Source organism: Lissotriton helveticus, chromosome 3_1 (genome assembly GCF_964261635.1).
Source record: "Lissotriton helveticus chromosome 3_1, aLisHel1.1, whole genome shotgun sequence".
Lineage (NCBI taxonomy): Eukaryota > Metazoa > Chordata > Amphibia > Caudata > Salamandridae > Lissotriton > Lissotriton helveticus.
In genome coordinates, this window is record NC_136061.1 from 771,852,318 (window position 1) to 771,879,636 (window position 27,319).

General features: G+C 46.5%; 1 protein-coding gene across 4 annotated transcripts in view; it reads left to right on the plus strand.

Annotated features, from left to right (window-relative positions):
• STK33 (serine/threonine kinase 33) overlaps nt 1-27,319 on the plus strand; it is a 1,224,797-nt gene that overhangs the window by 812,370 nt on the left and 385,108 nt on the right. For all 4 annotated transcript variants that reach the window (XM_078680992.1, XM_078680994.1, XM_078680993.1 and 1 more), the window contains one exon: nt 2,930-3,042. In XM_078680992.1, coding sequence (XP_078537118.1) covers nt 2,930-3,042 — 113 coding nt within the window. The remainder of the gene's footprint in view (nt 1-2,929; nt 3,043-27,319) is intronic.

The window sequence follows — 27,319 nt, forward strand, 5'->3', positions numbered from 1 at the left end:
CGTTCCTTTTAATGTAGATTGTTGTCCACACTGCCACCAGACAACTCTAAATTTGACAGGCCTACATTTGACAGACAGAAGTCCCTTAGTATCATAGAGGTATTGTCCTCTGCCATCCTGACAGTTATCTCCACCCTCAAAACTCTAAATAAGGCGCACAGTTTTTCTTCCTTCTGTCCTGAGATTGGAATGAAGCCTCTCAATCATGATGTGTTGGTCACTTTATAAGGGGCCCTATGCAATTGTTTCTACTTTGATAAAAGCACCCTAAATACTAGATGGCTCTATGCCACTGAAATACAACATTTCCAGTTCTGATTTTTGCTTTTACAAATCATTGCTTTCCGCGTGTTATAACCTGATTTGTTTAATTGAACAGAACCAGATTTAATAATTCAAGAATGCACTGATTTGCTTCAGACAAAGAGGTTTTCTGACATGGAGCGTTTAGGTAATCCTTTATCTGGCCATGGTACATTCCTATTGCTTTGTGAGTAAGAGTGCATAAATACCTCTAGAAAAGTAAACAGCTTTAAATAGTCTTGCAAAGGTTCTAATCATCTTTATCATTAGTCATATCAACAGGTAAATGTAAAGGAGTAGAAAGGAGCATTTGTCGAGCACAAGGCAGCTCCATAAAGGGTCTCCTAAGTTGCTATGCCTTGCCCATGGTGCAATGGCATGGTATTCAATTATTTCTTTAGACCAATATTCTAGTGTCTTCATCTAAGCCAGTTATTGCACTAATGGCTTCATGTCACAAAACCACTCTGACAACAGTGCTTATCATTATGTACAAAACCCTTTTTAGTAGTGGGAAAATTATTTCAACTAGTAAAATGACTGTTTCAGTTGCTTCAGAATTGAATATAGGAGGGTTCATGAAAGGGTTTTTCTCCCTCCACTTTTCAATTTGAAAGGAATTTATTGATAGTTTGACTACAAGTGTGGTTGCAACCAATTGATGAGCAAACAACCCCTGATTCGGGGTGGTAACTAATTTTCAAATGGGAAGATGTTCCCTTAGGGCCCATTTCCCTTTGCATTCATGTTGGATACCTATGGGAGGAGAAGTTTTCTTAAACTGATTTTTTTTTTTAATCAGCACTGGCCCATAGAAGTAACACGGGCTGCTTTGAAAAAAGAGCAGTTTTCATTTTGTAATGCAGTCATAGAGATGATGGTGTGATGTCGCTTTGTAGGCCACCCTCTCTGTGATTACAGCCAATCAGAGAGAGTTGCAAATTTGCACCCTGCCTAATAAATATTAATTTGGTAGGTTATTCTGCAACCCCCTGCAATTCATTATTGTATGAACCAAACAAACAGTATATACGACCGTTTGTAAAATACTATTAGATTCTCAAAATGTATGTGCAGAATTTGCAACCACTTTTTATGAATGTAATAGTACAGCAGAACTCTAACTTTCATAAAAGTATGGATGCCATTGTTTTCACTCCTTGTTTGCAGTTCTATGTGGTGCTGTTGAATTGTGCACAAGGCATAATAAAACCACATTCAAGCTGTTTAGACAGCAGCCGGGTAAATAGTATAATATTTGCATGACTAACAGCAAATGGTGCACACTGTTTAATAGTTAGCCATGCACAAAGTAAATGATGAAGTTTCTTTTCAAGTTATTTGCAAAGCCACCGGCAATACTGTACATCATTTCTGCTATTTAGACAGCTGCAGAGTAAATATAAACATTTCTTTGCTATTTGCCAGGCTACTGGTCAAATAATTTAACATTTCTGCTATTTACCCTGCAGATACCTAAATTATTACGTTTATTTGCTATTTACATGGCTGCTGGACTAAATGTACATGGCTGCTGTTTTGACAGCAGCTTGATAATGAGCGAAGTTTTTTTGTTTGCTTGACTGCTAGCCAAATAATACAAAACGTTTGCTATTTAGCCAGTGGCCAGGTAAATAGTGAAGCTTCCCAGTTATTTGCATGGCTGCTAGCTTGAATAGTGCAGAATCTCTAATATTTAGACAGCGGCTAGATAATAGTTACTTTTTTTTTGCAATTTGCACATCCCCTAACCGAATGGTACAGAATCTGTACTATTTACACAGCGGGTGGGTAAATAGTCAAGTTTACCTATTTCACTATTTTACCTAGTCAAAATTTGCTATTTGCACGGTTCTTGGCCAAATAGTAAAGAACCTCTACTATATAGCCAGTGTCTGGGTAGATAGTTGTGTTTTTCTGCTATTTGCACCCAGCCAGCCGAACAGTGCAGAAATTCTACAGTTTAGAGAGCAGCTGAGACAGAGTGAAGTTTTTCTGGTATTTACAAAGTCGCCGGCCAATAGGGGCAGAATCTCTACTATTTAGCCAGTGGCCAGCTAAATAGTAAACATTTTCTGTTATTTACACAGCCGACGGCCAAACAGTGCAGAATCCCTACTATTTAGCCAGGGGTCAGGTAAATAAATAGTGATGTTTCTCTGCTATTTTCAAGACAACCGACCAGAGTGTAAATCATTTCTAGTATTTACCCAGCGGCCGGGCACATAGTTTTTATTACTTTGGTACTACTGGTATCTGGAAACATAAGACTGTTTGAAAATAGTGGGTATTCCAGAGGGAACGCATTTTTAAGAGCGCACACGCTCTCCGCATACAGTATTTTACATTTTCTTATTTTATATATATATTTTTATTGCAGTTGTTTTGTTTTTTAACCATGCAAAATTACATCTAAGGTGAGTGTATATCACTGAAAGATGATCTGAAATAAATTAACTTTATTGTTGTCGAAATACAATCCTGTAGTCGACCATAAGATCTTAAAATGTAAATGTCGTCACTTGAACTGTTTAACAGTGGATGTTGAGTTTTTTTATGTAGTATGTAATATAATTCAACAGTACTTAAAAACAAATGTAAAACTGTCAAATGCTTTTAATTATAGATTAAGTGGTGACCCTCCTTTTAAGGGAAGCTCAGAAGAAAAACTTTTTGAAAATATAAAAAAGGGAGAATTACATTTTGCTGATACAGTGTGGGTTGCAATCAGCAGTTCTGGTAAGTAAAGCAAAGACGCGCTCATAAAAATGCTGTGCTTGAGGTCAACTTGCTTAATTTTAGGAAAAATAAGTTAAAACAATTGGTTAATTTTTGTTAATTGTTGCGTTTTTCAATCAATGTATTCTTTGCCATCAACGGATCTGTTCTCTTCTTTTACAGTCAATGGTGATAAGTATTGAAATTTTTAAAACCAAAAAGCACGTTATGTGACTTATTTTCTTCCTAGTCCCTCGCATTTACGTGTCCACAGATAATCATTCCATTTTTATTATTCCATTTTATTTATTTTGATATGGAACTCCTATGGAGGTCCACAAAAATACACAAACAGATTAAAAGAGACATACTTTGCATACAAGACAATATTCTTTTTTTATACATGGCTGTCTCCTAAAAAGATCCTTATATCGAGCATGCTGAATGATGTGCAAATCATGCAATAATTTAATGAGACAAGCAAATATCCAACCATCAAATGTTATGACATAAGACTAAAATTAATATTAAAAATTACCTAATGAATAGACACAAATGTTTTTGAGAATTGATATATTTTATAACAAACCATTTCATTTGGAGGAGACAAAACCAACGAATGGGCCTCCTGGGCAGAGTGAATATTACATTTGATAAAGAATGGCTTTAAAATCATATGCCTGGCCCTTTGCATTTCCATACACACAAATAAGACATGATTAAGATCTTGGATTTGTAAATAACACATTTCACAAATTATCTTCTCTCTTGGTATTTTATCCCAGATACCAGTGACTTCTCTTAGGGACAGCAAGTTAATTTTCAGCAGGAGTATCAGCCTTCTAATCCAGTCAGGAATATTCCAAGTTAAATAAGGCTGTGATTTATTTCCCAGGGCACTCCCACAGATCACCTCATTACTTGACCTGGACTGACTTAAAGCAGTATCTCTCACCAAGCTGATAGAGGATATAGACTTCTTCAAATACTGCTTCAGTACTGACTTTGGCATAGGAGAAGCGGAGTTCAGGCTAAGACCAAATGTATCATTTGCATGTAAAGGACCAAAAATACGTTGATTTATCTTTTAATGTATTAACGATTTCCATTCTCAAGGCAGCCCGAAGAATACCCTCCTCCTCCCAGCAAAGGGAGTTGCCCCACCGCAGAACCTCTGCCAAGGATAAAGTGAAGGAAGAGGCTAAACCAAATTCCAGACGTAATAAATGTGGGGCAGCTAGGGAGTTTAAGTTACAGATTTGACGCAGAATTAGTCTTTCAGCCTTATCGAAAAAGAGCCAGTAGTTCATGTCTAATACCTCAGCAGCATATGTTAATGAAGGGGGAATTTTAACCTTAAAAACTGATAAAACGTGGCCAAAATGGCATCTCCCACAAATTGTATAAAATCTGTTTAATGGGCTCACCTGGGAGACAGGCTTGCTAACACAAAGTTTGACGTTCTCAAGGTCTCGCCCTGTTTTTGAAAAAACCTTCCCTAAATATATTTATGAATCAACCATTTCCAGTTTTTCAGAAATGAGCAACCATTTTAGACATCTCTTTATTCTAAGCCCTTTCTTGCGGAAAACCAAAATCTTGTTTTCAACAATATTAATTTTCAGGAAGTCGGCTTCAGCATATTTAGTTAGGGCATCCAGACGACGTTGCAGACCAATGAGTGTTAAATCAAATTTTGGCACATCGTCCGCGTATAATAAGGAACCAATTGGCTTCCTCCCTCGCTGAGTTCAGGACACCGGGGAGATCAGCAATATATAAAGAAAACAAAAGAGGGGCCAGTAGGCAGCCCTGCTTGAGCCCATTACATGTTGTGATCTTGCATGATAGCCCCAGTGAATCGCCCATCAGAAGTTGGCACCAGGTATCTGTATGCAATTGCATAATAAGACCCAGAAGGTGATGTGGTATGCCAAGATGTAAAAGCTTTCTCCACAGCGTCTGACGATCCACTTTGTCAAACGCTGTGGAGAAATAAATAAAAGCTGTAGAGCTGATTTCTCACGAGGCACTGATATGCCTTGTGAGAAAACATACTTCTCTGCAATGGTCGGAACGAGCGCAATATTGTCCACGGTACCATGGTTCTTTCTGAACCAGTTTGTTCAGGTGGTAGAATATTCTGATCATAGGCCCATTGTTGCAGATGACATAATATACTTTTTGCGAATAATTTGCCTGATGCATCCAACAGAACAATCTGTCTAAAGCTAGCCGGCGAAGTTTTCGGACCTTTTTTATACAACGGGACTATAATATTCCCCTTCCAAGAGGGGGGATTTTAATTGTTAAAAAGCAATATTTAAACAATGGCGCAAACAAATCTCCCCATGCAGCTGACTCCTTTTTTTTTTTTTATTAACTCGATCGCAATTCTATCCGGCCCATGTGCGCCAGAGGTTCAGGCATTCTTTATGAAGCTTACTACATCCTACTCTGAAGAGGGACCAACTTCGATGAGAGAAGATTTCTCCACATCAATTGTAACAGAAACAACTGCCCTATTTGTGTATAATAGGGAAATGTAAACCACGCAGTCCTTTTCTGGAATCGGTATAGGCAGAGCCCTCTTCCTTGAATCAGAAATTGTATATACTGTTTCCAAACCAGTCGATTAATTTCTTGATTTAGGAATTTCAGCGAGGACGAACCCTGTTTATACAAACGAGGTCCGGGAGATTTAGAGCTTAAATCACGTATCTTCTGCATGTGGGCCTCAAAGAGCTGTGTAATATTGGCCTAAACATGACCCTGCTGTTCTACATAAGCCCTCTTCACTATCTAGCCTACTTCAGAGATAGGGAGATCAAAGGCCACTGTCATACCCATTATGCTATGGGCGCTCCATATCGATGGGAGAACAAAGAGATTTTCACAAGACCCAAACATTTCATAGGAGACAACCACATAATCTAAAAGGCTCTGAGTGTGCTGGGAGTGAAAAGTAAATTGTGCTATTTTATCAACCGGCACTCTACCATTTAGAATAACAAGTTCTAAACTTCTGATACCATCAAGCAGGAAGAACCCCCGTTTATCTGTTTTAACTTTTTCTGGTAATAGAATTTTGGGTATGTGCCAAATTTCCACTTTCAGTGTTGGCATAAATCCCTGAGGCAGAGTTCGAGATTTTAGCATTTAGGTCTCCCACAATTATCACTAGGGGGCATTCTTCCCTAATAGCTAAATCCTGAATGTTGGAAAAGAATACACTCAAAAAATTATCAAAGTTTCTCCCAGGAGGGATATACAGGTTTCCCACGAGGAAGAAGCTTCAGGCATATACAAAGATTTGAGGGGTGGCATAAAACCTTCTGATTCCAACTAATGGAGTTCTTTAGCAAAATAGAGACCCCCCTCCCCCCACTGGCGTGTCCCCTTTCAGAACACTTAGCATAACAGGAGTAAACAAAATAGCCATCACAATCAAACTCTTTGCAAGACCATGTTTCTTGTAAAAACATAATTAAAGGGTCATGGTTTTCAGAAACTTCAATTTTATTTCATTGGGACCTAAACCAGCCATATTCCAAGACAGAATAAACCCCCGCTTCACCCCCCCCCCAGGCTACCCCAACGGAGCGCTCCTTTCTGATCCCGTATGGGTGTTATTCGAGGCTCTTGCAACCCAACTCCACTGGCCCGATTCATCTTCTATATCCGGTGCCTGAGAAGCAGCTGCCGCACCAGACATGAAAATTATTGAACGTCCCCTCTTATCCACAGAGACCACAATGTCTTTGGTTTTACCCACTGAGTACTCAATATCAGGGCCCAACGTATCTAGCGCCACTGAATCAACTGCCCTAGGGGCTTTCAAGCACTGAGTTGTAAAACCCATAGTATGGTATTCCTCATTTTCTATAACAGATGGTATATCAAGCACTCGTTTCAAGAAATGCTCACAATTCTGCATAATCAGATTGGCCACAATCAAGGAGCCAAAAGTGACTCAAGAGTAGGGAAGAATGTCATATACATTAATCATCACATTTAAGATATCCTTGCTTGATATCAACTTTAGTGCCTCTATTTCCGAGAAAAGGCTAAGAATGAATCCTCTGTTTACCGAATAGATTAATTATCAAATAGCCGGATAAAATCTACAATGGGAGACAAAACCATCTGTACCCCACTAGTTTTCTTTGTAGCGTCCCTCCAGGGAATCCATAAAGGTACCCATTGCTAAGGCTAAAACTTGTGCACTGCCATCCGACTGAATATTCGAATACGAGACGGTGTTGGTGGTTGGGGCCTCTAAGTTTCTATTGGTCAGCAATGTGGTCCCCATGAAGATTCTATTCAACCCAACCTACTTACTAGTTGGTATTTGAGCCTTACCAACCACCCTGGAATCATGGGCCCCAGACCCTGTCCGGAGCAAGGGGACCTCGCATCCCCTTCGCATTTCTCCTCCCGATGGATCAACCATCTCGTTAGACAAGGAGGGATGGATTGCTTAGGGGGACTGCGACATCCAGTTTAGTGGGGATACTACTGATCCAGAATCCCCCAATCTCTCAGCTGATACCATATACGCTATGGGGGATTCCATAGGAGTACCATCTTCTAACGGGGATTTAGAACCTCCCTCCTCCCTTATTGTATGAATATCACTCTGGCTTTCAGGGAGCCATGAGAAATGCAATTTTGACGCTTTTCAATTAGAAAATCGTCTCCTTTTTTAATATTTCTTTTTCATGTTTTCCCCCTTGTGATTTATTACGGGGCTACCCCTCTTCCCTACCCTCAGTCCTCCCTTCTCTGGCAGTATAGGCGAATGAGCCTGAGTGGTAGGTAGAGTTAGTGCCTCCCCCTCCCCTCTCCCACTCCCCACCTGCTTAACATGCTTAGCATGGCCCCTGGTTTTCATAGCTTCTCTAGCGCCCCCTTTTTTACCTTTATTAAACAGAGGAAAGGTTTTCAAAATGGACTTTTCCAAAGTGGGACCCAATTCGACCTCCCCAAATAATGTGCTTAAATAAAGCTCTTCCTTTTCAAGATTACACATAAGAACTGTGGGGGCACAAAAAACATAGTCATTCCTGCTTGTACGGAGACGTCTCTCGGCTCCCGAGAGAGCGACTAGTACTGGCCTAACATTTGTCAGTTCTTCTATCTGGGGATGTATCTTAGGCATAGGTTTGGTGGTATCTAACTTATTTACATTTTCACTTCAAATAACATTACAGAGATCATTTCCAATATATGGTCAGAACTCAATACAGATTTTTCTAATAGTGACAAAATAGAATTAAAAAAAATTCAATGCAGACAAGATATTCCGCCATCCCTCTCATTTCCCAGTTTTGTTGGTGAAGAAGGCAGGAATACATCCTTGGCAGACTCCGTAGAAGCACCAATCAAGTGACTTGTGCTACAATATAAAAAAGGCAAAGAGAGACGCTTAGGAGAGGAGCTTACGATTGGAATGTTTTTTTCCCTGGATCTACTCGTTAAATGATCATCCTTGCGGGTGCGATCATGAGGGTCCCCCATCCCCTTATTTGAGCTTCTATATTGATGTCAGAGAGTGTAAGATCTTCCCCTGGCGTCCAATCTTCACCTCTCTTTGCCCTCTCAACCATGGGAGCAACGTCACCCAAGGGATAGTCCGAACCACCATCTTCGCTTGTTCCCTTATGGATATCCCCCCAAACCAGTGGAGCAACAAGTATATCAGTCGTACAGTCTGGCCTTGACTGTTTTGGCTGCCTTTTCCTGTTCAAGGAAATATGTAGCTGGCTCTGCTGGTTGACGAGAGTCTAAAACCAGGTTTACACAGGGGGAAGCGTCAGACAGTTGCTCACTTAAACCATCCTCAACACTTTCAGTTATCTGGGCCGGGCCCCTTGGCAAAACTGCACCTGGCACCCAGCAGGACTACAGTGATCTCCCTGTGATTCCACAAGAGGCAATAATGAAGACGTTACTAGGTGGAAGTTAAAGGTCTGTCCTTCTTGGACCACTGCTGCCACCTCTGGAGGAATACGGGGCATCTTTAAGAAAAAAACAGTAATGGCTGGGTGGGATTTGTAGCAAAGTTGCTGTAGTTGTCTTGTACCTCGGAACGATCTTCTTAATTTATGAGATTGACTTGGTGTTGAGGAGAGCACACGCCCTGAGCATAATTTTCTAGAGGTCTCTGGCTTACGTGCCCACCTGGCTGACTCATACCACCACTCACTTGATCAGAGCTTCGACTTTCCGGCCACTTCAAGCCCTTTAGGACTCAAAAACTTCTGATCCAGCTAACTAGATTTCTTTGTCAAAATGCGGCCGTTTAGGCCCTCGGGACCTATCTTGAGATCTGTAGTGCACACTTCTCACTGTGCTCCGTGCTCCGTATTCCTCGCACCTCTCCCCGCAAGCTGCACCCTGGTCCAGAAACACCGAGCCGCTTCTACGGGAGGAGGGTGGGTGAAGGGCGGGGGCAGGGCCGGGCTTGCTCAAGAGACTGGGTGCTGGAAGACTGCGATCAGGATACTTCCGTCATAGATATAAACATAGGCATAGATGGTTCCGCAATTCGACCCGTCGGTACAAACAGTTCCAAGGCCCAAGTACCAAATTCCAAGTGCAAGACAGGTACTGACCTTTCTATGTGATGATCCAGGACACCGAGGTTCTGACACTGCCTGACTCTGGGTCCTGGCGCTGCCTGGCTGCCTCACTGACTGCCTCCTAGGCTTGTTAGGTGGTGGTGTGAGCGTAATCCAGCACTCCTTGCCCCTTACTCCGTGCTCCTCCAGCCTCACCATCGAGTGGCGTAACGAAACGTGAGGGGGCCCACCTGCAAAGTACATGGAGCGGCCCCCCCATTCTCCCCATCAGTCAAGAGCTCTCAGGCCAGCGACTCGCCATACTGCAGGGGCTCACCCCAGCCATAAAACAAGCATTTGCAATGCAATAGGTCTCGCATTATTAACGATTGAGCTGTTGGCATTGCTAAATAATGCGACACCACTAGCTCAAACTTTAATAAAGCGAGACCTATTGCATTGCAAATGCTTGTTCTTTCCGCATAGGAAATTTCAGCAGGTTTGCCCTGACATTATCAGGAAAAATTGCTGTAGGTGCTCTGTTTACTGCCTGTGGTAAGTGCATGGTTGGGTAATTACTGCATTACTAATAATTACCGACCTCTACGCATTTCCATTTGGTTAGGGTTCGGAATTTAGCCCTGCAGGGGCTATTACTGACTTGCTTCCATTAGTGCTGCAGGGGCTGTGGCAGGGGGCCCAGTGATCCGAGGGGCCCATTGAAAGCCGATTATTACTGTATTTCAGAGCTCTAAGTGGGCCGGGTCTTGCCGGTGCTGAGCACCGGCAGTTCTAAAATGTAGGTGTTGAGATGGGTCCCATAGGGCTCTCCATTTCTGCCCTCACCCTCAGGGAGACAAAAAAAATCTTAACCCTGCAACCCTGCGGCAGTACCATCCTTCACTGCCTTTGATCTAACTTCAAAGAGCCTTGTTATAGTTCTTTCACGATCTCATAATTTCAGAACAGAAGCATTTTCAATGTTCTAGACAAGAAAGCCATAGTTGTTGCTTATTTATCGTACACACCTAACAACCATTGGCAAAGCCAATGGCCCTGACTTGTAGTAGGTGTAAATGCTACTTATTGTATTATATACCTAGATGCAATGATAGAAAGTGCAAAATACCAGTCAGGCGGCACACCATCCTAAGCACAGATTTGTAGTTTGTGTTTTTAATCCACGCCCCTTTAAGAGACCCCCAGTTTTTTCATCCCACTTAAAGACCGTTGGTTGCCAGCCCTTTGGCTTTGTCCATGCCTGTTTTGTCATGTTGTCTTTTAAATTATATTGTTTGGGGAGATGCCAGAACCTCGCTAATGTAAACAAAAATGGCTAAAAACAAACTTATTTTTGGGCCTCAAAGAGCACACATTGCCAAAGTGGTCCCTGGCACTGAAAATAACTACTTTCTTTGTGGATGTGCTCCTATTGAAAGAGTAGAATGGCATCACTCACAGTGGCTGAAGTGGGCTAATTGCTTTAGTCTGAAGGAAGCCAAACAGAAATCTTCCTTTTAGGAAAACACACCTACTCTTTGGACGACCACTGGTGGCCACCCTCTCGAGGACCCCTTCCCTTCCAAAAACTATCATAAAAAATCTAGGAGTTTGGGTGGATAGCATTCTATCATTTGAAACACAGACCAGCACAGTAGGAGGTATGTGTTTTGGGCTCATGAAAGGACTTAAACCTTTCCTGGGCTTCTTTTCCCCTCACATTAATCAAACTACCATTTAGGCAGTTATCCTTACCCCGTTGGATTACTGAAATATTCTGTACCTGTAAAATCAGTCATTGGAAGACACCAGCTGGCACAAAATTTTGCGGTCAGGTTGCTGTTCTCTCTCCCAAAATTTTGCTTGGCTTCTGGTCTGCTCCGCAATTTGAATTGACTCCCAGTGGCGAGGCGTATACATTTCAAGACCATGTGTATTATCCATAAGAACTTGCAGTCCCAGAGGGCCCCTATCCTGTCCAATCTGGTATCTCTTTATCAAGCATTAAGTCCTTAGTGTTCGGCCAACCTTAATCTGGCGACTATTCCCTATGTCAAGAGAGTAAGAGCGAGCGTCTGCTCCTTCCGTGCTAAGGCCACAGCTTTCTGGAACGCACTCCCTCTCCCTATCATGTCCCTACAGAACAATTTGCAGTTCAGAAAAACATGGGAGACCTGGTTCTTCTCTACTATGGGTTTTTCCTTCAAATATGGCAGTTGCCATTTCTTTGCAGTTTTTTTTTTTTTTTCATTGGACTAGCCCTGGAAAGCCCAGTTGCCGGGGCAGTTATGTGCTCTAGAAATTTTATAACATAACATACTCTGCCCAAAAATCAGAGTAAACATGTAATGAATAAATTGACAAAAATCTAATATGGGGAACCACAGATATCATTTTTTAAAGATTTAAGGGAAAATAGCACCAAAAAGCACAAAGCGTTAATGATAGTCGATGGTCTTAGTAGACTGCGGCCTAGGCACAATTTGATGCTGACTGTGATGGAGCGTGGGCCTGATACCCCAACCAAGTTAGTTCCTATCAAAGATTTTACCTTCTTAGTCTTTTAAGTTCCAGTCAAACACAGGAGTATACTTCTAAAGTCAACAGAACATCAGGAAGCATATAGATACTCACAGGGTGTCAGGCAGAGGCCTGCAGCAGGGTGCATTCCAAGTCTAGTTGCCCCTGGTCAGCTGGGTACTTCCAGGAAAAGGCCTCTTGAAGTTTGGTGTCTTCCTTCCAACCAAACACAGGAGTACACTTCTAAAGCCACTAGGACCTCGGGGGAAGCATATAGATACTCAAAGGGTGTCAGGCAGAAACCTGTAGCAGGAAGCATTCCACGTCCAGTTGCCACTGGTCAGCTGGGTATTTCCAGGAAAAGCCTCTTGCAGCTTTGTGTCTTCCTGTCGCCACAAAGGAGGTCAGCATATTGACCTCTGGAGTCCATTTCTAGTTCTTGTGTACAAGAGGAAGCAGGTCCAGTCCTACAGGACACCTTTCAGGTCACAGACAGCAGGTTCAGTTCTCTTCTAATATTTAACAGGGCCGGAAAGTATTCTGAAGTGGGTGCCTGGAGATGTCACGTTTATGCCTGACACTACTGATGGGTGAGAATGACTCCTGAGCTCAACCCATGGGGTAAGAGTTTCCAGGAGTAATCTTATCTACTTTTGCTTCCGTTTGTGTTTGCCTTACTGAAACAGGCCCAACATGCCATATATTAGGGCATTTTCAAGATGGCAAAAGTCTTCGGCCACACTAAACTTGGGCTTTGAGGGCTTGGGTTTGTGCAGGTAGTGTCCATTGTTTTTTTTTTGTTGTTTTAATTATTTGTATTTGCATTTTCAAACCAAAGAAACATAGCAAGCATGTCACATCAGATCGTCCATCACACCTTGCCATCCCCCCACTCACCACCCTCCACCTCCGACATAGCAGAAAACATATCAGTACATCTGTATATAATAACATCCATTTCCAGAACATGTAGCTGTATCCAAGTCCTTCCCCCAATACGTTAGGGCTAGAAGTAGGACATTCCCTACCCCCTCAAAGCCCCCCATCCAGGCCATAATAACGTCACCATTTTCCCCATACTCTATTAAACTTCTTCGGGCAACCTCTAGCTTTATAGGTAACGCTTTCAGCTGCCATATAAATATCCATACCCCTCCTCCAGTCGTCAAGTCTCGGGGGGGTTCGGGGCTCCCAGGCCCGAGCCACCTCTCTCTTGGCCACCACTAATGCCAGTGTTAGAAAAATTAGATGAGGTCGAGTCAAGTCCACTTCGTTCGTTATCCCCAACAAGACCAGTTTAGGGTCCAGGGGTAGGGTCATTTCAAGTATTTCACCAAGCTCCCTCATTATCCTGGCCCAGTATCTTTGGAGGACCCCACACTCCCAGATGGTGTGATAAAAGTTGCCCTCGGCATGTCCACATCGCAGACAATTAGGATCACTGGCTCGCCCGATCCAATGTAGGCGATATCTATCGTAGTAGACTCTATGCTAAATTGTGAATTGAATAAGTTGGAGTCGGGATTTTTTTGCCACTTCCCTAGGGTGCATCAGGGCAGTCTCCCAGACAAGCGTATCCATCTCCCCTAGATTCGATTCCCATGCACTTTTTAGTTTCACAAGTCCATCCGGCATACTGTTAAGTATGATTTTATAAGTCAAGGAAAGTAACTTAGCCTGAACCTGATCCTGCAGCAGATGGCCCTCTAGCGGAGCGTATTCCGGCAAGGGATCCGAAAGCGCCTCTTCCGCCTGCCAGGCGTGGCGTATTTGCGCATACTTTAGAAATTGAGTGTGGTGCAAACCGTACTCTGCCCTTAATCCCTGGAAGGACTTCAAGGCACCCTGTTGCTAGAGGTCACCTAATACTGAAATACCTATATCGTCCCATCTTCGGAACCCTCTCAACTTATGTAATTCCCGTAGCCATGCACATTTCCAAATTGGGGTTCGTCTTGACGGTTTGTGCTGCCAGCCAATCCTTCTTGTCGCCCTGTCCCACAGCTCTACGGTCACCCTTGTTGGGGATAATACCGCTTCTTTCCCTCTACCCCCATATATAGTGTAGACATGTATGACGTTCCAATTCCCCCTTTCCAGTCTAAATGTGGGGTGATCTGCCGGGGCATGTAGCCAGTCATTTATCGGCGCCAGATGTTCTGCCCAATAGTATGCCTCAATATTGGGTAGGGAAATCCCCCCCTTTATATTGGTTCCACTGTAGGGTCTCCAGGGCTATCCTGGGCTGTTTCCCCAACCAAAGCAACTCTCTGAGTCCCTCGTTTATCTCTCGAAAAACCTGTCGAGGAAGGGGGAAGTACTCGTTTTGCAATGCATACAGGAACCGCGGCAGGGTGATGATTTTATACATTGCTCCCCATCCTAGTATTGTGAGGGAGAGGGTCTTCCATCTGAGCGCGTCCTCCGTAAAATTTGTGAGAACTTGTTGGATATTTTTTGTATACGAGATAGGATTGTTGCTTGTCATCTAAATTACTAAGTATGTAAGCACTGCAGTCGTCACCCGTAGTGTCGCGGGTAAGGCCGTCCCCAAGCTTTCAACCCGGGGCTGTATAAGACCGACTTGTGCCAATTTATAGTATAGCCTGAGCGTGACCCATATTGGCCCAATAGAGTAAACAAGCGTGGTATAGAGACCTCCGGAGATGTTATATATAACAGGAAGTCATCCGCATATAGCGAGATTTTCTCTTCATAACCCTCAACTTGCTCAATTTTAAAGCCGTTATCTGTTTATCTTGCCGTATTTCGCATGCCACCACTTCTATGGTGAGGGCAAACAATAGTGGGTCCCTCTCCTTATAGGGAAGTCCACGGATAGCACTCCATTAACCTTGACCCTCGCTCGTGGGTCCGTTTAGAGAAGGGTAACCCATTTCCGAAACTTTGGACCGAATCTAAACTTTATCAACGCGCTATCTAAAAAGGGCCAGTGCACCGCGTCAACCGCTTTTTCAGCGTCTAGGGAGAGAAACACATGGGGCTCCTCACGAGCACACACTTCCATCAACCAGTTGTGTGTCCTCCACAGGTTGTGCCTAGTCGCCCTGTCTGGCAGGAAGCCCATCTGATCCAGATGGATCAGGTCTGTTATCACCTTTCTTAGTCGCAAGGCCAGGATCGTCGCTAGGAGTTTTACCTCTACGTTCAACAATGATATGGGGCGGTATGACGAATACTCCCCTGGCGGTTTGCCCTGCTTATAGATAGGTACTCTTGTGGCCATACGGAGATCTGGCGGAAGCGTCCCCTCCTCCATGGCCCCTTTGACCTTTGAACAAAACCAAAATATGAGTAGTAAGGAGGTCGGCCGTTTTTTTAAAGAATTCCGCGGGAAACCCATTGGGGCCAGGAGATTTCCCCGGGCGCAGTTTAGCAATTGCTTCCCGCAACTCGGCTACTGTGATCTCTGCCTCCAGGCTCTCTCGAGCTTCCATGTCTAGACTGGGGGTGTCAACCTCGTCTAAGTATTGACCGATCTCGGCCGTCGAGCCAAGGTCTCCAGCCCCATAGAATTCCTCATAATAAGCTGCGAATGTCTGCGCTATCTGTGCATCTGTTCTACTAGGACGGCCTTCCGCGTCCACCACCTGGTCTACCCACCTCGCCTACTGCTCCCTACGACTCAGCCATGCCAACAGTTTCCCAGATTTGTCCCCCACGTCATACAATCTGTGCAAGGTCGCCTGTGCCTGCCTCTTGGCCTCGTCACTCGTCAGGGCCTTGTATTGCTGCTGGGCATCCAGCACTCGTCGTAGCGCACGTACTCCCCCATCCGTGACATGTCGCTGTTCGAGCTCCAGAATACGAGCTTCAAGGTCCCGGATATCCCCCTGCAGTCTCCTCTTTCCCTCCACTAACCTATTCTGTATTTTATCATGCACGACAGCCTTCAAAGCTTCCCAGATTGTCACCCAAGACTGTACTGAGCCCAGGTTGTCTGCCAGGTATACTTTCACATCCGCCCTGAATTCCCGCAGTAGGTCCCGATTCTGGAGATCCCAGGCAGCCAGTCTCCAGCTCTTACCCTTCACCCCTAGCCTTGATCCCAGCATCACCAACATCGGCGAGTGGTCCGAGATGCCTCGTGCCAGGAATTCTGCTCGGCTAGCAACATCCAACGCACGGTGGGGTAGGAAGACATAGTCCAGTCTGGAATACACCCTGTGCGCCCCAGAGAATTAAGAGTACATCCTAGCCTCCGGATAGAGCCATCTCCAGGCGTCCGTTAGCCCCACCATGTCAAATCGTGCTAGAGGGGAGTGTACCGAGGGGTCCATTCGCTCCCCAGACCTGTCCAAAAGGGGGTGTACAACATAATTAAAATCTCCACCCACCATGTGTAGGGTATCTGGCGTGTTCAGAATAATATCAGTCACCCCTTGGAGGGTTCTAGCCTGTAGCCTAGGGGGCGCATACACTGACAAAACCATTATCTTCTGGCGTCTCCATGTCCCTGTTACCCCAACGTATGTACCTTGCGGGTCCGTCCAGGTGTCTGTAACTATAAAAGGGAGGGATTTCCTAACCAGAATGGCCACCCCTCTGGAGCCCGATGTGTATCCTGCATGGGCGAGTACCTTGTATGCCCCTCTTGCCAAGAAACCACATTGTGTCCCATGTAAATGCGTTTCCTGTAGTAGTACTATGTCTGGGGCCATCCTTTTAACTAAGGCCAGGACCAATCCCCGTTTTATCTTAGTGCCCAAACCGTTCACATTCCATGTAAGGATTTTGACTGTTCCGCTGCCTCGCGCCTCCATGCCGAGGCCGCCCAACCCTTCAGAAGACATCAAACTGGGTCAGGACATGTCTCAGTAGGGCCCCAATGTAGGGTGTGTAGGTGTAGTGAACATTCCTGTCTGCAACATGCTTAAAAATGATAACCAGAACCGCATGCCCCCCCCAGTCTACAATCCCCTGAGCCCCCCCTCCCTTCCCCAACCCCCCTACTGGTTTACCCCAAAAACTCCCCCCTCCCCACACCCCTCCCCTGTCCAGACCCATAGCCATCATAGTGACAGAGATACAGCCGTCCAGGTGAAGGAGGTCTGTCGCCCACCCTCTACCACCCCAACTATGAACGTGCCTGCTTCACCTCTCTGCAAGAGATTTGTGAGAAGGCATAAATCACAAACATGCAACTAAAGAAACAATAAAGGAAGAAAATCAGTCCAATACTGTGAAAACAAACCGTTATAGAAAAAGGGGAGTGGTCCACTTGCGTGCTCTCGGCTACATTGTCAACATTTGGCTGCCCGTGCTGTCCCTTCATCACGAATTAGAATCCTGCGGGTCCCCCTGCGAGACCTCGGTATCTTGCATATGTCCCTGCTCCATGTCTTTTATGGCTGCCACCAAGGGGTGCATCGAGCACCCTTCCAGATCCTCTCCCTCCGATGTGGTAGTACCAGGCTCGTCTTCTCCCTCCGCCAGGCATTGAAAGCGTGAGCCCGTCAGTCGAATCGATTCAAGGGAGACTGTACTTTTCCTTCGCCTTCTACGTGTTCCAGAGACATGGTATGGGGTGGCCGCCATGTCCTGGCTGCCACGCCGTTGCCTCAGTCGCTGCGGCTTCGGTGATCCTCGAGGGCTTCCCCCAGGACGGTCCTGTTCTGGCGGTCTCCGCTCCCCCGTCGGCTGCCGCCCCAGAACAGGGCGTTCCTCTAGCCACTGCCATGCCGCCTCTGGAGATTGGAAAAAATAGGTTTTCTCCTTGTATATCAACTTCAGCTTTGCAGGAAATAACAACATGTATTGTATTTGAAGTGCTCTCAACTTGGCTTTAACTAAATCGAAGGATCGCCGTTGCTTTTGCACCTCCTGGCTGTAATTTGGAAAAATCATTATGTGTGCATTTTTGTCCTGGATGTCTCCGAGTTTCCTAGCCTGAACATGTCCTGATCCAAAAAGTTTAAGAAACGAGCAATGACTGGCCGCGGTCGCGCCCCAGCCGGAGGTCTCGCCAACAGTGCTCTATGTGCCCTCTCGATAACGAAGCAAGTGGAGAATTTGTCGTTTGGAAATGTGCGAAGCAGCCATGAGTGAAGGAACTCTGCCATGTTTGCTCCCTCAAGTCCTTCCCTAATGCCCACGAAGCGGAGGTTATTGCGTCTCGCCCTATTTTTCGCATCGTCTACCTTCCATAGGAGTTGTTTATGTGATGCTTGGAGATCCACCAGGCCCTTCTTCAAGTCCTGCACAGTGTCTTCCACCTCCCCTATCCTGGTCTCCGTGGTCGTCACTCTTTCGGCTAAGTTGCGGAGGTCCTGCCGCAGGAGCGTCACCTCCGTTCCCATCTCTCCGATTTTGTTTTAAAGGGCCTCACGGGACACTTGTATGGCACTCATCAGGAGGGCCTGTGTCTGATCTTGCCCCACTCGGGTCAGCCACAGGAGGGGACATAGCGTACCTGTCCAGAGTGCCCTGTTTGGGGGGCTTGGGGTCCAGGGTCTTCTTGCCCATCGTGGGCTTCTTCTTGCCCATCGTGGGCTGCGTTACTGTCTCTTCCCCACAGGGCTCTCTCTGCTCTGGGCCGGCGCCGCGCAGGGTTCTCAGTAGCACGTGTCACCAGCCACCTCCTGCACCGTCTCCAGGTGATACTGTCCGAAACCAGCGTCTGCCCAAGCACCGCAAGTGGCAGAGAAGCACTCCTCACCTTCAGGTCCCTGTGGGTGGCGCCGACGCCCCAACCGCTCCACGTTCAAGAGGTCTCAAAGCCCAGCTTGCGGGTCCATGCAGCTCGCCCTCAGCCCCTTCCATGCACAATCAATTGGCGCTCCTTCTCCACTATCCGCCACACCACCTGTTCATGGGGGAGGGGTTCGCCGCGATTCTTCCATCTGGTCCCTGTTCCTGGCAAGCCCCCCGACTCTCACACCTTCTCCACGCTGCTCCGCTGGTTGACACTGGAAACTGCCCTCTGTAGTTCTGATCTGACCCTTCTTTCCCAAGGCGTCCAGCATGAAGGGTTCCGTCCTCAAGGCCTGCTGTCCTCTCTCCTCCAGCCCACACCAGGGTATGATGGCGTAGGCCTTCTCCCTGAGACTCCGCTGTGGTTATTGCCAGTCGTGGTGCAGGGAGGGGGGGCCCCAGCGCATACACAATGTCTGCCCCAGGTCCGAAGAGCAGGCAGCAGGGAGAGGCAGCAGAAAGGGGCCCGCCCCCAGAGAGTCGTCCGCTGCAGCGCGAGGGCCGCCTTTGCCGAGTCCCGGCCGTCGCTGCTCCCACGGCTCCCACTCTCCGCAAACTGCGCCCCGAGAGGGCAGCGCCACAGTGTGCAGGGCCCCAGCGGTCCTCACTCTCCTCCTGCCTACCTACATGTATAGCGGGAGCGGCGCGATGCCTCCAGCCGCCAGAGCGCTCACCGCCCGGCAGACATCGGGGCCCACCAGGCCGCGGCCGGACCCCGGAGCTCCCGTCTTCCCCCGCAGCGATCCCCGCCGGCACTCCGGAGCTCGGGACAGAATCCCGCCGGCTGTCTCGCTCCCAGTCGGGGTTGCGGGCAGCAGCCCGAACCAGCCCAGTCCAGGAGAGCGGGAAGGCGCTGCCCAAGGCACAGTGTCTTCCAGTACTTGCCGAGCCTCCAACCGCACCAGTCTCCGGAATCACAGAGCCGGCGCTACCTTAGCTCGTGCGCCCGGCCTCCGGATCGGTCACCGTTTTCCCTGGAGAGCAGGTCGTCCACGTCCCCGGTGCATGCCTAACAACACCCAGGAGATGCAGGGACCGCCAAAAATCGTACGTTTTCAATCATCGGGACTCAGGACCGCCGATATGGTTGTCGGATCGCCGATGGTAGCCGGAGCTAGCAAGCTTACGCCTTACCCGGCCATGTTGTTAGCCACGCCCCCCAGGTAGTGTCCATTGTTAAACTGAGTGTTCCCCCACACCTATCACAAAAATACAGTTTGAGACAGGTACTGTACCCACAACAAACTAGAGGCAGGAGTCTGGTTGGACAAAAGCAGGATCTTCTCGTAACCAGACACTACATACACCATTCAGGTCAGCCTCTTGCTCACTCCTGGGAGGCATTTCCCACCCATTCAAGGCTGAGCACAGGCTGAGAGCTGGCAGATGATTATGTTAGTTAGCCTTCTCATAGTTAAGGTGGTTAAAGGGTAACATTCCGAAAGTTACTTTTCTTTAATATGTATTAAAAATCAGACTTCACCATTGAATTGGATTTTTAATAACTATTGAAAATAGTGGTTTAATTATTTTTTCTCCCTTTCCAAACATACAGTGTTAGTATTTAATATTTTCTTCCCAGTGTTTCTCGATGAGCCAGCCAGACTTCTTACAGTGAAAATAGCTTTTGAGGGCTATTCACTTTAGGAACAAGCTAACTTTACATTTCTACATGCCCTACTTTCAAATACCATGGACCCACACTGCCTTGGGGGCTACAAGGCCTATATAGGGGTGTCTTATTAATATTTAAAATATTTTGCACTCTTACAGTCAGGCTACAAAGGTAGGCCTGAAGTCATGTTTGTAACTTTGTACTGCCACTAAAGTGGAGGGCACAATAGATGCTGAAGGCCATTAGTGCCATTTAATTTCCAGGCTCTGTATACATTTTGAACCATACACTAGGGACACAAAGGGATGTTAAATATATCAATGCAAAGCCATGCAAGGTGGCTCTGCATTGCTTAGTAAATCTCGAGTAACGCAAGACAGCGCAAGTCGCTGCCTTGCGGTTCCTTGCCCGAGGGGGGTGGGGGGGTGGCATTCCAAGGGTGGATCGTGGGTGTTCCCAGTCGTCCACCCGTGGATTTTGGCACAATGCATCAAAATGCTAACTCTCCCCAGGGAGGCATGACGATGAGAAATTTGTATATGTCTCCTTATTTTTTTTTGCAGATTTATATAGTGCAAACTCGACCCGAAGGTATTAGAGCACTTTGAAAGTGCACCAGTTGCATTACAGAGGGACACATTAATGTTTATTCACAGGGAGTCTATGTGATTGGCCCAGATTCACAGGATGTTTGAGCCTCCCGCCAGACCTGAACCTGGTTCCCCAGCTTCAAAGCCATGCACTCTAGCCATTTAGCCTCTTTTCAGGTCTGCTGCATTCTGCAGCACACATAGAAATATGAAAATGTCTCAGGAGATTGATTTTGTACAGGAGAGTGCCCCTTCCTGCACAAAAACAATCCGGACCACAACTCAGGCACCCTTGCACCATGGTCCAAGGGTGCCTGCATTCGTGCTAGTCAGCAGTTTGTGCACCAGCAGAGGCAGAGCGGAGGAATGCACTGTATAATCTTAAATACGGCACATTCCTGCTGTTTCCCTTCATACAGCGCAGAAAAATGGATTGCTGCTTTGGTTGCATGAATTTTTGATAAATCTGGCCCATAATGTAAACTGTTTGCAGTCCTTGCCAAAAAACCCTGCATGAGGCAGTTGCAGCCATTTGGGTAAGTGGGATACATTGTGGTGTACTCTGATCTAACTTAGTTCAAAAGATACGTATGAGTTGACTATCTTGTTTCCAAGGTGGACCTGTCCGCAAAAGTCAGGAATACACTTTGTACCATACACTTTTTTGACTGAAAAGAAGATATATAGTTTGAGTTGCATCCCATGTTGTTGGGGAAACAAATATCTGAAGCGACTGGAGTAAAAAGAGGATTATGCAAGCCTAAAAAAATAATATTACATTTTCTCTGCTGTCAGCTTTGTAATTCTACAAGCACTGGCTAAGTCAATATCAACAGTGGTGGAATGAGTCTCGATGGAGCAGGAAAACACAGGTAGAGAGGGAGAGAGAGCGGGGCAGGTAGAGAGAGAGTGGGGCAGCATCGATGTCAGAACTGAGTGTGTGGGGAAGTGGTGTGAGGTGAAACCGAACCGTGAATCACAGTTTTCAATTGACAATTTGCTGAACAAACAAATTGACCTGTGTAGGAAGTGGGGATGACAGAGAAACTGGAGGGGGTGTGGATATGGGAGCATGGACGAGAGAGAGACGGGGGGGAGAGAGAGAGAGAGAGAGAGAGAGAGAGAGAAAGAGAGAGAGAGAGAGAGAATGGCTGGTAATGGAACAAAGGAAGAAAGCCTCAAACAGTGCGAGAGACATGTGGAAAGAGGGAGGGGAGAGATCAAGGACAGTCAGGTACTTCCATTAAGTGAAGTTACATGCTTTGAAAACTAGTAAAATGAAAAACTATTCCTTGATGTCAGCTGTTTGCGATACAAATCATCCACTGAAAAATGCTGAAAACAAAATGCCTTGCTGGGTGGGGCAAAAACAAGAAATCCATCCAATCAGCAGCATGAGCTGAAATAGGCAAGCAACATATTCAGTCATGAGCAAGCAGCAGACCGAAAATCAACTCTGAGTGTGCGTGTATTGAAGGTGCGGGTTACAGCAGTAGCGGCTGCTACTGAACAGGGGTGGTTGGGTGGGGGGACAGAGGGAGGGGTAATAAAATAAAAAGCACTCACCTATACCGCCAGCAGCCGCCACTTCTTCTCCATCCTCCGTCGTCCTTCCGCAGGAAGCACATAGCTTCCCAGTATCCCCTGACCAATCACAACCCTGCCTTACAGCAGCATTGTGATTGGTCTGAGCACTGTGGCTTGGCGCTCAGACAGGGGCTGGCAGGCTGCGCATGTTCTCTAAGAAGGAGGAAATGCAGAGTGCGCATGACACTTTGGCCGTCCCGAGAAGGGCGGCAAAGCCATCATGCGCACTTTAGGTGCTTTCACCACTCCTCCTGTGATGTGGGTAAACCCCCCCCCTCCCATGCCCCCTGGCTTCAGTGGCAAGCTGAATACAGAAAACAAAAGGATAATAATGAATATTATTATTATTTTATTTTTTGTATTCAGCCTGCCATTCAAGCAGTTGGGTGATGCTCCTCTGCCTTAGCGGAAGAGCCACCACTGGGTTACAGTGCTGTCTGTGGCAGGCAGCTAATGCTGCCTGTGGAGAGGCTGCAAATAGGATAACGGCCACATAAATATACATCTTATTCAGTGATGGGCCTACAGGATGTTGTCAGGATATCCTAGCAGGTAACAGCTCCATCCCTAAAGAGGAAGATCTCCTTGGGTTAAACATTTCAAGTATTAAAGTGTTATTTTTAAAAGTTTTACACAAGACACATTCTCAAACACAAACATGTGTTTGTTGTGTGGCATGTGTCTTAAGCAACTTAAAGAGAGGCTTAACTGAAAGCAGCGCTTTAAATGACAATGAGAAAGTGCAGTTGCTCACTGCTTAAAATGCATGTTTGCTCCTGAGAATGTTTCTTCTCAGCTGGAACCTTAACACTCCTACATACATGTCCTTGGAAGTGTGCGGCTTATGAAAGCCTGGGACAAAAAACTGCAAAGGGTTAAAAGTTAGGTCCTACCTTTAGGTGTAACTGTTGTATGTAAACAGTTTACCTTTTAGTTTGCAATTCTGTAAAATTCTCGGTGTGAGAGGACCGACACCCGTTCTTAAACGTTTTCCCTGCGTGTCTGTGAGCTCTTTTAACAAGAAGAGACAAAAGATGTTACACTTTACAGTGTGTTGATCAGTGCTTTCAATGGGCAGCTACGGTTCGGTTCTGATCTGAGTGGCTGCACTTCTTTATTTAAAAGGAAGAGTATCTTTGCTTTTCAAAGCCCCGGCAATACATTTAATGGGAGAGGGCCCGCTCTCGGCCATCACAGAGGGGGGGTGTCTGCACCAGCACGTGCGCGCTCCTGGGAGCCCTGTCCGGCCTTGATAATGCCTTATAGGTAGCGCGACCATGCATTTCTTTTTTTATAATAAGGTCTGTATGGGCAGGCAGCATTTACTAGATTTCACTAAATACATGATGAGAAAACGTAATCCTGTTTCCTGCCATGTGGCCCTCGCTGGGCTGAAATGTAACAGAATTAATAAATTCTCTGCAAAGTTTCAAGGACACTGACGAGTCCCCCCTAAGGACAGCAGAGCAGAATCGTGACGGCAACAGACTCTGGTGTATATTTCCTCTCAAAGAAATTGACAAAATTTGGGCTGCACATTGACACCAGGGCCCCCACCCCCATCCTTTTTCCGGCCTGGCTCTGACAGACTGAAGAGAAACAATGTATGTTGATACTTGGTTTCTCTTCAGTCCTAGGTCAGTAGCGTGAGGAGCGAGGAGCAGGCTGCAGACTGCTGCAGCTGATTTAGAGAGTGAGACACACAGCTCTCTAGGGAAGAGCTGAGGGGCCCCCCTTCCTCTACTAAAGACAAGGCCTCCCGCACCGCGGGGGTGTTTGTTACGCCCCTGTCACCACCGCTCCACCACTTCGAACCCTAGCAGCAGAGGCAGTAGCAGCGGGTGCGGTCACAGAGCGTTACGGGCCCCTAGGATTTAAGGCTGCAGAGACCGGTGTGTTTTTAAGATTTAAAGTTGCTGCTCACCTGGCTGCTGCAGGGCCGGGCATTTAAGGCATTTGAGGCGTTTGAAGCTCGTCCATACTAAAGACCAGCGGTAATGTGTTAGTACTGCTCCGCTCTCCGCCTAATTGCGGCATGGTCTGGGACTACCGACCACCCCCTCCCTATCATGCAAACACCACATACAATCCCCGTAGTAATTTAGCCAGCCAGGCGAGGGATTTCTTTGGAAGGCAGGGGGTCTCGCGCCCCCCCGGCCGTATTTATTAAAATATGAAAACAAATAAAAATTGGTAAAATAAACATTATTTACATAATTATTAAATGCAAAATTCTGACATTAGATTTACAGCAAGGTAGACAGGTATGAAGGGCTAACCTTAACAAATGTCTAATACAGCGTGTTCCTAACCAAATCTAACATCCTAATTATCAATTTTGCATTCAAAAATTCTGAGGCCTACTGCAAGGTCGCTAACCGTTGTCAGATCCTTTTTCCAGCAGCGAATTCACGTACGAGTGTGCATGCGCAACAAGGGCCCTGTTACCGGGAGAGTACGTACCTCTCCTGGTTACCTGGTTACCCTCGTACGCACCGTGAACTCCATTTAACCATAACAGGAGGGCCCTTACACTCGCGCCATTTGATGACGTCATAGTGTATGTGCTGGGTGAGGAAAGCGTGACTCCCTCCCCCGCACCCTTCCAAGCATGCGGATATCCTGCCCCTGAAGTTCTGGGAGAGACCAATGGCCCCTCCCCCTGCACGAATGGTGCCGCCCCCTAAGGACCTAAAATTGCTGCTCACCGATTATGACCTTACCGCCACAGGCCAGCATAGTTGACCGCCTATCTGGCCCCCCCCCCCAAACTGCCTTCACCGAAAGGTCATACCTACCTCGCAAAACCTTCCAACCATGCCAGTATCTTCCTTACTAATAGGCCATTACCTGCCCCAGTCAAATGTACGCCATCCCGTAAGTAGAACTGATCTCCCCAGATGCACCCTTTTGGGATACTCTGCAGTTGAGGTGTTTGAAACAGCTTCTCGATCTCGTTGTTGACCCTCTTTACCGAGTGATTCAACGCCCTCACTGATTCGCCTCCCCTCCACTAAAGTCTAGGTATCAAATGCGACCACACTATGGTGCAAACCGGTAAAGGACTTCGCCAGCCAACCCGCTGCTGAGATAATCTCCTCCAACAGGACCCTTCTGCCCAGCGTCACCAAATCGTTCCCCCTCCACCCCCCCCAGGTGCAGGGTAACCACTGAGGGCGGTGGGGTGTGTTTAAGCAATTCTGACATGAAGCCCATAAGCTGGCTAAGACAGAGCCCCCTCTGCAGGAAAGGAAACAGCGAAACCCCCATTCTCCGCCCTCCGTCTACAACCACCTGAAAAGAAAAATGGCTTAGCGCGCTTCACATAAGAATGACCAACAACCCGTGCAGCCTGGGCGTACTTTTGCTAGCCAGTTCACTGCTGAGATTATCACTGCGATCCGGCACCTCCTGCCCAGTTTAACCAACTCGTTGCCAGCCACATGTAAGATAACAACTGAGGGTGGTGTGGTGTATCTATCAAGTACCTCTCACTTCCTACTCTGGACGAATCCCTGTAATCGCTATGACCGGTGCACCGGATCTTTACACCTCCCACGTCGACGTTCCTTGCTGTTGGTACCACAATACCATAGTCAGGCTAAGCCCTGTGCCAGCTTACCTTCCTACTATGGAGCCATCTAACACCACGCAGTGTTCATCTCACAACGAGGGTGTTGTTGTGACGGTCTACACCTAAAATGCAGGGCCCTGCCTCTTTCCCCCAACTCTCGACACAATGTGCAAGTACTATTGTAAGGCTAAGCCCTGTGCCGGCCTACCTTCCTATTATGGAGCCTCCTACACCACGCAGTGTTATTCATGAAAGGTGCCTGCGAGCACAGGCGCTGCCATAGCAGCTACCGTTTCACTTATGGGGTGTTGTCGTGATGCCTCCTCCGCAATATCTGTGCTCCTGGTCAAACTGACGGTATCCACCTGAAATGCATTGCCCTGCTCCTGTTCCCCAACTGGCAACACAAATGGGTGACAATTACAAACTTCAACTATAATGCATGGGTAGCACCTTCTCCCACTGGCACCGCTTGAGCCATTGGATTGAACGCCCATCACACTTGATGTCTTTGCTTGACACTCCGGATCCAGGTGTACTGGTCCTCCTGGCTGTCCACTTCTCGCAGTCGTGGTGCGGAGCACTTCCCAGGTATCCACCATGTGTCCGGTCATACATAATTGAAAAACAAACACAAACGATTAGTGTTTCCGGTTCCTGACAAAGGATCCAATACACATGCTGTATTAGGTTGCTTGTCACATGCTAAGCCCTAGCGAAGATCAGTACAAGATGCATTTCCATCAAACCTGCCACTGTTGTTCAAGTGTCTAGCATAGCAACAGCTTGTGTCACATGCAGAGCATTATAAATTAATGCTCCAGTGAGGGTGCCTGGTAGTAAGACCTTAATGCAAGAATAGACCTGTAGTCCACAGCGAATGCCATAGCCCATCCCTGATTACATAAGGACGGTACATAGTGTGAAATGCCGTGAACTAATGCAGATTTAACAGGGGAATATATATATGGGACAGGGCCACATGGACCACTGTCAGGAATATGCACTTGTAGACTTTAGAATATTTGTTAGAAATAGCACTTTGTAGATCATAGGATAATAATCAATGTAGCACAAAATAGAAAATATAGCACACAACCAGTAACCACTGGTAACAGGTAATTACCACCTACGC